The sequence below is a fragment of the Pyxicephalus adspersus genome, chromosome 10 (assembly GCF_032062135.1).
Source record: "Pyxicephalus adspersus chromosome 10, UCB_Pads_2.0, whole genome shotgun sequence".
In the NCBI taxonomy this organism is placed as follows: domain Eukaryota; kingdom Metazoa; phylum Chordata; class Amphibia; order Anura; family Pyxicephalidae; genus Pyxicephalus; species Pyxicephalus adspersus.
Genome location: NC_092867.1, coordinates 12,236,617 through 12,252,559, shown reverse-complemented (window position 1 = coordinate 12,252,559; position 15,943 = coordinate 12,236,617). Strand labels below are relative to the sequence as shown.

Sequence of the window (15,943 nt, the reverse complement as noted above, 5' to 3'; positions counted from 1 at the left end):
TTTTAATTTTATCTTAGTGTTGCCAACTTCCAGCCACTACCTGTCTTAATGCATGAACTACAGTGGTAGCTGCACATCATTGCTCAAACCGGGTTTTTGATAGAGACAACTAACAAATATACCTGAGCAATATACCTGAGGACTGATACAGGGGTGCTATGAAGTATATTCTCCCCGGATTTTTTTAGGCTGGGTGGGAGGAACCTGTAAGTGGGTGGTGGTCCCAGTATTGTGACCCAACTCTTCAGTAACCACCTAAAAACAGCCAGATGGTATGTCCAGCTAAAAGAGGATGGGGAGAACACTGATATGTAACAACCTGGAGATCATTTGGGAGTGAAGCATGGTCATCCTAGAAACAGAAAGACCCTTAAAGTTGAACAAAAGTCCCACTTTGAAATCTTGATTTAGATAGGTGATGTCCCTTCTACAATAACTATTCTCACCTGCCCGATTGCCACCCTGCTGTCAAATTTTGAGTTGTGCCTTTGCAGGTGTTATGTTATCCCCGCTTGGCCAATCATGAAGGCCAAAGATCAGGATACGAGAGAAAAGAAGGGAGAAAATGGCGGAACCTGTAATGGAACGAGGGCAGGTGAATATCAATGGGTTTAGTTTTGCTTTAACAAGGACCGTCATGAAAGGAACAGTTTTGAAATTGCACAAACATATTAAGGATTCATTGATATTATGATGACTGGGATAACAAAAACTAAAAGAAAACGGAGGATCATGTCCTTCCAAGGTTGAGAAGCAGAAGCAGATTTAGTCATTGTTCCTGGCTTAACTGTCCCATCTGGAACTTCACAGAATGTCTGATGGTCCACAGACACCACAGTGTCAATGAATGTCTGGGATATTAAGAAAGCAGAATCTGAGCTGAATGATAATCTGTATATAGCAAGAATTGAAACAAAATTGATTGACATCTGACTATAATTACCAAAGCTTGTATTTAGGTATCCTGGCCTTTGGTGAGCTGAAAATATGAAAATGGTTTTCTGAATTTTAAATATCAGGCACGTCTAATATTCAGCAACTCCTGACCCTTTCACCCAGTCCAGCAGATCATTTTCAATCAAACTAACCAGCTCTTGATTGCAAAAGTGACCCAACAGGTCAAGCCAATCTTCCAACATCCCAATATATAAACTGTTGGGCCCTGGATACTGAGATTGTAAGTTAGTTAGAAATAGTAAAACATCGCCTTTTGCATGGATAATATACAGATACGGGGCTTGGGTGGTGTTAGCAGTTTTTTTTGTTTTTTGGTAGAATGTCCCACCTGTCAACTTTCAGTGCAACAAATGAGTCTTTAAATTGACTTCACTCAATGTTTTCATGAAGCGCAGTCTGAGCCAATATTGTGCTTTTTATAATGTGTTTTTGCTATAACATCTACATTTCTCTTTGGCTAGGTTCAAAAGAATCATCATCTGCTTATTTGACAGCTGATGGCAGAGAGCAGTACTGGTACCGCTCAATGCCGCCCCTATTCATTCCTTTGTGGAGCTGCCAGTGGCAGTAGTTCCTGGCATGAGGAAATGGAAAACGCACCACCACCTCCATGCAAATGTAAACCATCCCCCTCTCCTCCATATTTGTATTAATTACTGTATTAGATTTAAAGGTTTGTAGATAAGCAGTAGAGTGGGAGCTGCCCATCTCCCATCAACCATCTCCCTTCTCCCTAGAATGGAGTTGCAAAGCTTCTGGTGTTTCAGTGATAACAGCATTATATATAGATATACGATTTCTTACTGTACAGTAAAAATTAATAAATTTGGCAGCTCCAGAATACACTCTATACAGTGGACACAAGCCATGCTAAGACTATACAGAGGCACACTTTTGTATAAGGTATTATGAGCTAATGTTTTAATTTATGTATTGTTTTTATGAATATGTGATCATAATGCATGTTCATTTCAATATAACTGCTTTAATTGGTGTAGAACAGCGGTCCCCAACCTGTGTCTCCTGTATGCATCACAGGCTCAGGGTGGTTGGCGAGTTCTGGCATAATGACGTTACTCTGAGGGAAGTTTCTTCCCCCTTGAGCGACACACGCTTCCCTACGCATGCACAGTCTGGAGTTCGTAAATCTAGTGGTCTGCAACATCCAAAAGATTGGGGACCACTGGTGTGGAGAATAAATTTTACAAAAAAAAGTGAGAAAAATATATGGGAAGGCTTAAGATACTTTGTCATTTTTTTGTCATCATCATTTGTGTCCTTTCTGAGGATTTTTTTTGTCCTGGTCACCAAAAAAAAACAGGAAAGGAAAAAGGCTGAAAACTGTTGAGTAGTAACCAGTGCAAGAGGTGAGGGAATAAATCCTCATAGGGACGAATGGGAATTGTACAAACAGCCCTGACCTGTTCTATGAAGGGGGTGGAGTAGGAGGACAATTCGGAAGGGGGAGTTGGGACAATTGTCTCAATGTAAGATTTTCACCCACAATGGTCACAAACTATTTTTTTTGGGTGATAAAAGTCCTTGCTTCTGTGTCAGACAGAAAAGGTCCTTTTCTTTTTAGACAGGTTTCCTGAATTTCCATTTGTATCTTCAGGACAGGAAGTAATAAAAAATCTCAGACAGCACAAGAGAATCCAATGGGGGTTTTTGCTAAAAGAAAAAAAAGTTTTGGCTTTACATACATTTAAAAAAATAGTTAGGATTAAAAAAAAAACGAGTTTAAAGCTAAGGGGAAGAACAATGTATGCTGTACTGTTAATGAGCAAAAGGACAGAAAGTAAAGCAAAGACCCATGTAATCAATGCAAGCTTGTCTGTACTCATGACTTCAATTTCTGAACAATCTTGCAGAAGTCTCTCATGGTGTGCTGGTCATAGAGTCACCCCTTATTATAGTGGACAATTCACTAAACCTCCCTTACAGGTCATAAAAAGCAGCAGTAAAAGATGAATAAATGGGGAGAAAGTTGTTATTGCAGCACATAGGAGTACAGCACTGCTACAGTCAATATATTAACCAGGATAATTGCGGCAATATGGAAAAGAAGCAGAATGAAAGATGAAATGGTGATAGCCCTATGTATTATTCAATATTGCTGGGTTATGACCCCAGGCTAGCTCTTCCACTGCTGGGCTTCCATGCAACTGTTAAACAATCTACATTTTAATGGAGGATGTCAGCAGCCATACAAATAGTGTACTACTGCTGTGCATGTGTGATTGCAAAAGGCAAAATGACTGCTTAATATGCATAAGAGGGATGAGGAAAACTGGTCCTTTAGCTGGCAAAGAGCTGCTGCTAACTGTTACAAGGTTCCCGTGCACACTGTATTACAGAGAACTGAGGGCAATGCTTTCCACGGGATACAAACTTACATCTTGTGTTCCAGCTGTTCATAGCGCAGTCTTTCAACCAGTACCCCGGGGTAATTTTGTTAAGTTCAGGAGTAAATCTGCTTGATAAATTGTATGAGAATACAAGTTTAATGTTTGCATAAGCAGAAATATTAACGATAAAAAAGGGAGTATTTATATATGTGTGTGTATATATACACATATTAATATTTATTCCCATCAGGGGACTTTGTAAACAATGACTTTTAAAGAGGTACACCATTTAAAAAACCAAGGCAAACAGTGCGGTTGAGATGAAAAGAATTGCAGTGGAAAGCTGGGCAGCAAATTATTGACCAGCACCCATTTTACCTAGACATGAAGCACCTCTGTGAATCTACAGTCATGTCCAACAGACGGCTCTCTCGCTTTTTACAAGGCCATCATGGGTGTTAGGTCAGCCCCATTACGATTACCGAGGTACTCCTGACCGTTGTCTATACATAGATTCTCTAATCAGACAAATATTAGTTCACAGCAAACATGAAAACAATGAAAAGCATGCAAGATGCCTCTTAGCCCGATGCGTTTCGCCTATTGGCTTCTTTAGGGGTGCTGTTGAAGATGTTTAGGTTTGTTGGAATGTCGTACTGGATTCTTAACCAGAAGGATTTAGATGGATGGTACTTAGGTATTTCGTTTTCAATCAAGAAAGAGAAGAGTGAAAATTGTCTGGGGGGTACCTGTAAAAGGAATCCTCAGGTGGTGGAGTATCAAGCTGAGAAGCTTAGCCTTTTTGTGTAGGTCTTACCATACCAATACAATGGCATTGCTATGAGCCTGTGTGGACGGGTTTTTCCTGCATACTAAGAAGAACATGAAGCAGGTCAGAATTAGCTCAGCTGCAGGTTGAATGTACCTATCAATAAATTCTGAATGATGACACTTCTCATGATGTTATGGAGGAGTCAAAGAGGCATTCTGCAGTCCAAATACAAAAAATTAGAAGCCTGGAGTAACAACATTGCTCCTCCACACATACAATACAGTAGGGCCAAGATCAGCCTTGGGAGCAATATTTCCCATGCAGCTCCCAGCAGCTGTAACCTTGACAGCTGCTCAGCAGCCTACACCACTACCCTGGTTCTTACAGAACTAGTGTTTGCACATTTCAAAGCAGGTGGCACTGAATCCTTATCGGCTGCCCGTATGTATTCTCTATGGGCAGCCTCACCTGAGGAAGCAGATTAGGAGCGCACCGCACCAAACTTTACAGCCAGTCTGACCGTAGCCTTAGTGAGTGATGTCATCCTTTGACATGAAATGTGTTAATGGCAGGATTACCAAGTGAAAAAAAAAAATGGCATCACATCTTCTGAGTGATCTATTACATGTTTATTCTAGACAGGTTTAGACACAAGCAGTACAACTTCAGTAAATGCTTAATATCAGGCAGTCTCTCCTCCTTCCAGATAGAATACATCATTCATAAAGCCTTGAGCAGAACAATACAGCGTTATTCGAAATCCCAATTACACGACGTAACATTAGTAGAAAAATGTAACAGTGCAATTTTATTGAGTACGCAGTTCTATCAAAATCCAATAAAAACATACATTTACGGAACAAACATTAATAATGTTATAAAGCAATAATAGAAAATTAATAAAAGAAACAGAAACTGAAATATACTGAAAGCATACGAATAATAAATATTGCCAGCAGCAAATAGCATTGCCGCTTGGTAAAAAGACAATGATCAGTTTTCCAAATCAAGTCTTAATGTTCCCTACATCTTGTAGTAATGATCATCTATATTCTCCTTCACCTAGTTGATTGTGTCATTTGCACTGTCTCAATTCCAGTCTATGTATTCATCATGAAGGGATGGCTATGGAGGTATTTACATTTCATTTTTACACATATTTAGAATATTCATGTGACATGATGATTACAGAACATCAATTTGCTCATGTATTATAAGGCATACTATATTAGGTGGCTTGTTATATAAACTTTAATATGCAGCAAGGCTGTAGCACCTAACATAGCTACACACTCTAATCCTAATTCATTACCATGCAGTATTAGGAGTATAACCCAAAGCTTGGATGTACCTGCATGTATATTTTGAATAGAGTGTAGAAGTTAGGTTTTCTTTTTGCCAGTAACAGAAGCTGAACTCCATCTTTGTCTTGCACAGTTGTACGGGCTCTGTTGCTGTACTGAAATTTCTTACACTGATTTTATGGCACGCTGTGAGCTTCTTTAGTTTGCATTGGTAGCTGCAGCAAAATAGAGCCCATCTCATTTCTTAGCTGGGCTTCCTAGCTTTACTGTCCCCAGCCCAACCCTTTCACTCATTGGATTTAAGGTATTTCAGTTCCAGAACCTCAGCATAACATGTAATTTTCTGAAGTCTGTGTATATCACCCTACCTACCCCCCCTACCACCAGCCATGATATCTTTATGCAGGCAGAGAGAAGTTGAAAGACCTGGTAATGATGTAATTTGGTCCAAAATAGGTTATGCAATGAAAAGGGTTATATTTAATACATTTAGTACCTGGTTAATGAGAGCTAAAAAAAGAAACTATAGGAGACAAATATAAGCAAAATAAAACTTTACCTTTTACTTTTTTTTTAGAAACTACGTACACAGGTTACATAATTGAATGAGCCCTGTACATACAGCGCTGTTCTGCTCTATAGAAAAAGGGGAGGGGGGAACGAAGAGCGGCACCCCCCTACGCCCTTTCCTATTCACTTGAATAACAATCGTTCTTCGTTTGTGGATCCGCCAGGCCCCATACTAGCGTTGAGGCAATTATCAGACAATAATCATCTGACGTGTGTACGTAGCCTTACACTGGATCTGGCCATCTTAAAATGGCAGTAACACTCCACTTTTACAAATGCTTGATCTGGCAGGTTATTATTGCAGAAAAAGAACAGTTGATGTCCCTTTTGCCATAATGTGTCTTACCTGCCTAATCTCCCAAAGTTTCTGGCAACAAAGCTGAGCAAATGCAGGCCATCACAGCTTCCCTTGTGTGTGCAGGGATGAATGAACAGTTTATACTGGCATGGCCAATCAAGATGGCTGAAGATCATCTCCAGGAAGAAGAGAAGGAAGATGGTAGCACCCTTCGACAGAACTCAGATTTGTGTTTGCACAGCTTTAAATCCGCTTAAAAAGAAGGATATTTCTACATTTTCATTCTATGACAACCGTCAAGCTGCGGTGCCATAGAGCACCGTCCGCTAAAAACAATTCCCCTTCCCAATCTTCTTTAAGACAGCCCTGCAACACATCTATGGTTACATCAACGTGTTGTCTCTAATATGTGTTGGTAGCTGGTACTAGAGTGCGCTTATTTTCATGAATTTGTTCTGCACATTAATCCTGAACTCTGCTGTGCACTGCCTACAGTGAAGAGAATATAACCAGCAGTATGCATCCCACATGCTAGGAAACACTGAGCTAAAAGAGTTTGACGTTTGTACCCATTGTCATTTGAACTGCATTTCCAATGTAGCAGTGAGAGGTACAATGATTCCTGACTGATATCCTGGAGACTACCAGAAGGTTGTACAATGATGAGGACTGGTATAAAAGTCTACAGCTAAACCAAAAGAAAGACTCAGCAGATTCCAGGATTATTGCCAATACGTATCAAATCTTCATTGTGTTGTCTACATCTAATAACGCTGGCTATGTTATCAAAGCACATAAATCAACTTGTCCTATTCAGCTTCATACAGACCCCCTTTGGGCAGACACATGGCAACTGCCATTAGATTGTGATGCTAAATGGAGGAATTGCTTCTGCTGCTGAATTCTATTCTAGTACCTGTGTGATAAGCACTTGTCATCCTGTACAGCAAAACATCAAAATGGATTAATTAAAAGTCACTAAGCCACTGGATTCAGTGCAAAAAGGTCAGACCGCATTGCTTGTGTGCAATGATATCCCAGGGTAGTGCAAAAGATATTTAGAAAAGATGCCAAGTATTTCCAAACCCAGTAGATCAAGGGGTAATAAAAGTCAATACAATGTCTCCAAAGTGCTTTTAAAGTGCATATACAGATATCTAGTGTTTGTTCACCAATCAAGATAGGTATGATACATCGAGTAAAAGATAATAACTATTCAACCCCCTTGGTAAGTGTTCTGCTCTAACCCTTTTATCATCTCCAGAATTAAGCTGCGTACACACCTGCAATTTTTCTCGTTGGAAAGGATCTTTCACGATCCTTTCCAACGAGAAAAGACTGCACGATGCATGAACGATGCTGTACATACAGCACCGTTCATGCTCTATGGAGAGGGGAGGGGGAGAGCGACGGAGCGGCACCCTGCTGCACGCTCTCCACTTCCCTTTCATTACGATCGGTCGTCGTCCATCGTCCATGGATCCGCCAGGACGGTCGTCGGACGATGGACGACGACCGACTGTACACACGGCAGATTTTCGCCCGATAATTGGCCGATACCGATTATCGGGCGAGAAAAATTTGCCGTGTGTACGCAGCTTTATTATCATTGTTTATGTATTTAGCTCAAACATATTACACAGTGATTTATACAAACTCCATGCAGATAGTGTCCTGGCCAAGATTCAAACCTCTGACCCAGCGCTGCAAAAGTAAGAGAGCTAGCTACTGAGCCAACTGTGCTGCCCAGACTGGGACAAATAAGCAGACGAGGACCCTGGTCAATCAGTAAAAGACCAGAAACTATACAGAGCATTAGGAGAAACAATTCTGGATATAATTTTTACGTAAAGGTAACCTGTGCCTTATCAAAAAAACAGACAAGCCTTGCTAATATTGAAAAGTTAGTTGGCAGATAGCCTTACTTATCAAGATTTCTTAAGTCATTAAAGCCCAACTTTGCCCAAAATGCTCAGTACTGTGGATCAAGCAGGGATAAAACCTTTATAGGGTTATAAGCCTTTGGACAAGCTTTTTTTCCTGTCTGTGCCTTTCAGTTCAAATGACATTTTCTCCCCAAATTCTTATAGGCTGTGTCAGAACAGCAAGTGAGCAAACCTCCCCAACAAGAAAAAACTAACACCAAAAGTTGGGTTTCGACAAAGAACTATTATGCAGCTAGGAAAGTCACAATACATGACCCGAATACCAGTCCTAGCTAAAAAGTAATTAAAACATTACAACAGGAGGTAGGTACTATTTCCAAAGGCAACAGTCATGGAGCATCTTGTTGTGATATGGTAAAGGTTTCTCAAAAAGTGTTACAACAAGTGGGGGGAGTTACATAATTTCACCATATGCAAAATAGAACAATCTGCATTTACCAGAAATCTTCTAAGAAGGACAGACATTGTATTCCCCTAGCCCTGCAGCAGGTTGATGGAAAAAAGGCCCAAAAATGTAACTTTAGCATGTCCATGGCCCAGCCTCTGGGTCAAATCTCTCTGCACTGGATAGGGGTGATCACGCTGCGCAGTGAGAAATTTTTAGGAGTCACAGGTGTCCAAAGAAGCTAGAATGGATCGGGTGGTCACAGACATAAATGTGTTACATACCACCATTTCCATTTCTTATGCATTGTAATAACTACAAAGATTTGTAGAATATCTACTGATGTTCACTTTGCATTTGGCCCATCTCATTCATATACATGCATCATGAGAAGGGCACCACTGTGTAACACTGTACATAAGACGGAGAGACGTATGTAATAGGAAAATATGTTTGCCTCTATAAACATGGATATACAATGGGTGCAGGTTACATACATGAAAAACATGGCTCGAAACACTGAAATCGAGATTAATATTTTACAATGAAGTGATCTCTGTTACATGTATCTGAAAAAAAAGACTATACATTATTTAAGTTTCCTGACATTTATCTGATTTAACATCATGTCAGGCATGTATCCAAAAGGAAAACATTGAATTTGACACAAATACTTACGAGTAGATTGTGCCATAAACATGAGTCTTCATATCTTCTTCCTCTATGGAAAATTTAAACCATTTGGTGGCCGGGCCACTCCTTTCATAGGAGTTATTGATATCCCAATACAGCTCTATACTGTGATGGTTCACCTTCCCGATGACGGGAGGATCAGGGCGTGAAATAGCAATCTTGCCTGGAAAAAAAAAAAAAAAGTATCTTCTTCAGTAATGCAGAACCTAAATGGAATAATGGAATGTACATTGAATTGTCAGGTATAGACAAGAGAAATGGGAATTGTAAATGTTTCCTAATTAGTTTGGTTATCCTTACATAATGTCGGGTCTTGCATTTGTCTGAAATAATTAAAAAGTGTATATTGATTTATATAGGTTTAGCTCAAGAGCATAAATTAGCATTTATAAGCCTCTGACAGCTAATTACATTAGAGATCATGAAGTTGTACTAGAGCGGTGAATCAAGCCCACTGCACAGGAAGAATACCAAATGCAGGGAGAGATGCTGCACCAGGAAAAGGACAATTTACCAGTGATTAAAGAAATATTATATATATATATATATATATATATATATATATATATATATATAATGTTTCTGTGTTCAAAGAATCCTATTAAATGATCATTATTAAAATTCCCCAATACATCACCGATTTATTTTAAATAGAGAACACAGAATATTGTAGGTAGCAAAGATTCTGTGACAAAAATCCTTAAATAGAAGGAAATGAGATCTCCTAATGGGCCACATCTTCATAAAAGTAAAATAGGATTCTACAAGATTATTTATAATTATAAATGTAATAATAATATTATTCTACAATAAAAAGAACATAACAGGAGTGCACCACCTTGTGCATCAAAGTATTGCAGCTTTAATATTATGAAAAAATAAATAAATAAATAAAATTAATGCACTAACAGATGCCAATGGCAGTCAGTGAAGCTTCCAGGGTCCCATGGCCAACAGGACCCTATATTTTGTTTGTTTGTTGGAAGATTATTCAATTATTTTGGTAGCGACACCTTTTTAAGTATACATAGGAGTTGTACATAGGCTTTATAAGAAGAACTTATTAAACTTATTAGCTAAAAAAATGACACCCAGCTGCCCTGGACCCAAAGTATTTGAGCCTGATACACACCACATGATTACCTCCATTTTTGCAGTACTCTGCATCCTGATAATGCTGTGAAACAGATGGACTAAATACAGGAACCTGCTGGCCATGGAACCTTGAAAGCTTTGAACAATTGCCTTTGGTGTCTGTGGGGTCTATTTATAAAGCAGTAAATATGGCAATCAATCAAACATTCCCTGGTGGAGAAACAATCAACCCCATTGGAACACATGGACCTGGAGAAAATCTCCATCAGGCAATGTTTCAGTGAATATTAGATTCACTGCATTATAAAAGCAATAATCATATATAGGAATGCAATAGGTAGTGTGCTTTCTTTAGGTTCACATAATTTACCAGTGTTACTCAATCTACAATGAATGAACCCAGAATAAAGAACACCAAGAAAAAAATATTAACCACATTGGAAAAAGCAATAAAACCAAATATCCCTTCCTAGTGTGTGCTGCTTCCTCCAACACTTAGATTGTAAGCTCTTCTGGGCAGGGTCCTCTCCTCCTCCTGTGTCTGTATCAGTCTCATTTGCATCTCCTATTTAATGTACAGCGCTCCATAATATGTTGGTGCTATATAAATCTTGTTTATTATTAATAATAATAATTTACAAAGCTTAGAAGAATATATCCCTTGCACGGGTATAATTTACTTACTCAACAGGCTATATTCCTTTAGTAAACTAACCCTATTGAATTTACGAGAATCACCATATTGTCAGTTAGGCTTCAGTGTTTGTCCAGACCAACATGGCATTTGCCTACTCTCCACAAAAGTACCATTCACTTTTTGAAATGCATTTCAGTTTCCTTTACAATCCTTGCTTATCAGGTTTATAATGTACACAACATCCGAAGTGTGGTGACAAAAACAACCACATCCTTAGCAGTCCAAACGAACCAATATCAATGACACAATGGCTGTTTTTTTTACAGCAGATTCAGATAATGAAATAATAATGAATAAGGTATAAGTTACATAGAGCAGGCGTGTTTCATCAGAATATATTCATATGGCTAACTTGTTCACAGAAGACTGCTTTTGAGCTGGTTCTCAGAGCTGTTTATCTGCATTCAAGGTCAAATTCATACTGTGGCTGTGAGAAGAACCAAAATCCTATCATTTACTAAAGTATAGTTAACTGTTTGAACACCCTATAGCACAATATGTTTGTGTATTGTTACGGTTATTTATCACACAGAAACACAGAGAAAAATCCAATTTCCTTCTACTATTCTGCAAGCCAATACAATAGACTCAAAGTGATTGCGTATTACAATACTATTGTCCAGCTAATATTACACCCGAGTCAAGATATTTTTAAAGGTCCTGTTTTTTTCAAACCAATTATCTTAAGAACCTTATCTGTTCTTTCTTCAATATAAAATAAATCTTAATCACCTAATGAGCAGCAGCGGGTCATTTTGTTCCTATATTGTGCCAAGAGAAATCATAGCATCATCATTCTTGTATGTTCATCTCTAATCATTTTTACTCTCAGGTAATTGTGATAAAAGTACATTTCTGGGCCTATGGTGACCTTTCCCCCTACATACCCAGTAGTAAATGTTTTCATGTAGATCAATACATTGGAGTTCATGGGCATCCTCACCATCCATACCCACATGTCTAACCGCTCCATTCAAGTTTCTTTCAATGGTAATTCCTCCTCGCCCCCGTACCTCCCTGTTGGTGTTCCCCAAGGGTCAGCCCTTGGACCGATTCTCTTTTCTCTGTACACCTCCTCACCATCCATCCTTCCCACCGCTCCACTTCTGCTGCTTCTCTGTAGTTCTCTTCATTTGCTTTCATTTCAACTCCTGTGCTTTGCTTTCAAATCCCCCCACAGTTCTTGTCCCACTTACCTTTCTGACCTGATAGAAAAATACTCTCCCAGCCACTCTCTTCACTCCTCCGATGACCTACTAATGACTTCCTTACTCAACCTCATCACACGCATGGCTACAAAACTTTTCTGGACCTGCCCTGACTCTTTGGAATGGTCTTCCTCATCCTATTCGGCCTGCTCCTAATTTCAGCACATTTAAAAGAGCTTTTAAAAACCATTTTCAAACTTGCCTACCTATGTTCTTCTGTCTCTTAAACCCTCACTACATACCCACTAATCCATATCTCCACTTCTATTGTGTGCTAATTCCTCTTCCTCTTAGATTGTAAGTTCTTAAGGATAGGGTCCTCTTCTCCTCCTGTGTCACTGTCTGTATCTGTCATTTGCAACCCCTATTTAATGTACAGTGCGGCGTAATATGTTGGCGCTATAAATACTGTGTAATAATAATCTTGGGAAAGCCTGTTTGGCTATGGTCAAATACCAACTGCATCAGGCTTGAAATTTTCGAATTTTTTGAAATGTTCTTCCCAGCCCCTTTTAACAGGGCGCACCACCCGACACTTTTCAGTGACCCGGCTGTTTTTGCATGTCGAATGAACACACAAGGACGATAGGACGTACTAGGAAGGTGGGCATTACCAAGTTGGAATAAGGTAAATCTTAACCAAAGAATAAAAATGTTATATACAGCCTAAACAGTCAATGGATGTGATTCTTCCTTTATTCTGGTAATTCTGCAAGTAATACAATTCCCATTCCAGACTGACACTGTATATCATCTGTAGGAGGATCAGCATGGTTACCCTAGGAACCAAGGACAGGAAGTGTGTTAGGAATAAAGAACATCTCTTCCTCTTCATAACCTGTTAGGGGGGTAGTTCTGTAGCTCACATGGTTACATTTAGCAAAGCTGATAATACCTTTAACAAACAAAAGAATCATTTACCATAAAAACAACAAAATGATTAAAATTTAGATCTTTTTTGTATGAATTTAATTAAAGAGATGATTACCATTACAATATCATATTTTCAATACAATTTCTTCTTTTCATGCTAATTTAAATACTTCGTTAAGAGAGCATCAATAGGCCATTTTAGTGTGGGGAATGGGAAATTACTGATATGACTTTACCATAACCGAAAATACATACACACACATTTATAGAAGAGATTGCCATCTAGTGAGATGTAAATAATAATAAGATATGCTAATGTTACATTTCTCAGTAAAATAATAAGATGCTCTGGGGTATTGAAAAATTCATATCTGTAGATTTCTTTTCACACACTGGAACAGAGTTATGAAACAGGCTTAAGTCGACAGAACACCAATTATGATGCTGAATAGAACATATTTCTCTGTATAAGCTGCATACACTGCTCATAACAGGATGTCGAACACCTTCACATAAAATTCCCAATTTTGGCACAATGGCCCACATTTTTAAGGTTACGGACAAATACATATTTATTTCAGGGCACTCTGGGGTCTCCCAAGGGTAAGGGCAGCACAATAAACTAGGATTTTATTTATGGAAACAAATACATACCTCCAACAGGATAAGGAGGTATATTTGCTGTTTAGAAGAGTCACAAGGATCTCTTACATTAGTAACATGCAACCATCTACTTACATCTGTATAATATTATAAACAGGATTTATATAGCGCCAACATATCACGCAGCGCTGTACATTATCTAGGCATTGTAACTGACAGATACAGACAGTGACCTGAAGAGCTGACAATCCAACAAACTACATCTTCAAATAAATTCTACTTTGTATGTTTACTCTTATATTCTCATAATATCAATAGTGAGCAATGGACAGTACAGAATTAACATATCCTGCAAGAAATGTTTTTATTAAATTACAAAAGCCACTTTAAGAAATACTTTCTTGAAGGAGATGTGACTACACTTTGAATGTCAGTAAGCTACCAAGAACTAAATATTAAACAAAAAGGTCAAAGTCTGTTCTATGTTCCTTGTATTCTGATACCCCAAACAGCAGAGGGAAATCACTCCACCCGACTAAGAGATCAATGTAGTTCTGGCCAGACAGAGCAGGAGAAAGCAGTGTGGGAGCACGTGTTTAGGAAAAGTGACCACTGAACACCAGTAAAGGGTATTTTGTGCATGTAGAGAGGATTGCCTATTGTTGAATGGAGCTTTCTGGTTGGTGGTTATCACCGCTATAAGCATGTTGTTGCTCCGTTCATTTTTGTGCATGCAAACCTGGTCTTAAAAAGGGGAATCAGAATTCCTCTTTAAAAATTTCATATCAGTCAGGTCATCATTTCAGAAAGGAACAAGCAGTATTAATTCTGAAATAATCTCTCCTACCTGCCTGATCGCTCGGATGAACTGTCAAAAACTCATGGGCATGTGCAGATCAGCTTTAGTTGCCAGGTTACCCGCCAATCCCAGTTTCCTCTGAGCTTGACTGAATGGGTTACATCATCCCGGCCTAGCCAATCAAGATGGTGAAAGACCAAAATTGGAAGAGAAGAAGGAAGAAGATGGCAACCCCCTGTGCCAGAACTGGAATAGAAGAAGGACGAAGATAGCAACCCCCGTGTGACAGAACAGGAAGAGAAGAAGGAAGAAGATGGCATCCTCCGTGACAAAACAGGAAAAGAAGAGGGAAGAAGATGGCATCCCCCTGTGACAGAACAGGAAAAAAAAAGAAGGAAGAAGATGGCATCCCCCTGTGACAGAACAAGAAGAGAAGAAGGAAGAAGATGGCATCCCCCTGTGACAGAACAGGTACAGGTGAGTATAGCAGGTTCAGCTTTAAAGTTAAACTAAAGTCCTGCCATTAAAAACTGTGAGTATGCAGGATTTTATTGAAGATAGGACAGGCAATGTTCCTTCTGCAATAAAAAATACCTAAATGCTGGTTCACAATCTTTTTTCATTGAGTATACTGAGCTGTGCACGCGGATGCAAGAATATGCGGGGTATCCTGGAATCTCCCAGAGCTCCCAGGACTGAATGAATTTGCACGCACATACACATGACTTGCATCATTCTGTGCTGGCCAATCAAGATGGCTTAGGACCAAACACCAAAAACGACCAAATGATGATGGCGGTGCCTCCGACGGAGCAAAGAAAGTTGTGATAAATTAAAAAATTGCAATCAGACAGATACGCTTATTTTACTGCAGAAGGGACATCACATATTTTTCTGCAATAAAGGACCTGACACATTTTTTTATTTTAAAGGTTTAGTTCTGCTTTACACCTTTTAAAGTTGGGATAACACAGGTCTAACCCCCATTTTTTTTTAGGTTTAGGAACTGGATCTACAAATACCATCTATGCTACCCACCAATCAGATCCACAGATTCTGCTAGCATCTAAAAGTTGCTGTGGTATCTGTTGATTATTTATTCCCTTTTATAAAAGTCCAGGACGGGGATCGTGTTATTTTCTTGTCACAAGAAAAAAATAATTTTGTCATTCAGTCCACCCTGTAGGACAAACATTTCAAACACCATTACACCTTTATAATAGTGATTACTTGTCTGAGAAACACAAAGGGCAAAAAAGAAATACAGATTGGGTACATTTTTGACTGCAATTATTCTTTCACAATACCTTTATTAAAAGCAGCAGCAAACATAATCCTGCAGAATATTTGGGGGTATACCAAATACATTTTTATACACAATGAATGGATACTAGC

General features: G+C 39.0%; 1 protein-coding gene across 10 annotated transcripts in view; it reads right to left on the bottom strand.

The window, feature by feature from the left end:
- Positions 1–15,943, bottom strand: part of FANK1 (fibronectin type III and ankyrin repeat domains 1) — a 96,102-nt gene that overhangs the window by 64,010 nt on the left and 16,149 nt on the right. For 9 of the 10 annotated variants that reach the window (XR_011922538.1, XR_011922539.1, XR_011922541.1 and 6 more), the window contains exon 2: positions 9,259–9,436. The exons of the other annotated variant lie outside the window; for it this stretch is intronic. Coding sequence is in view for 1 of the 9 variants with exons in the window: in XM_072424681.1 (XP_072280782.1) it covers positions 9,259–9,436 (178 nt within the window). In the remaining 8 variants the exon portion in view is untranslated. The remainder of the gene's footprint in view (positions 1–9,258; positions 9,437–15,943) is intronic. 10 annotated transcript variants of the gene reach the window in all.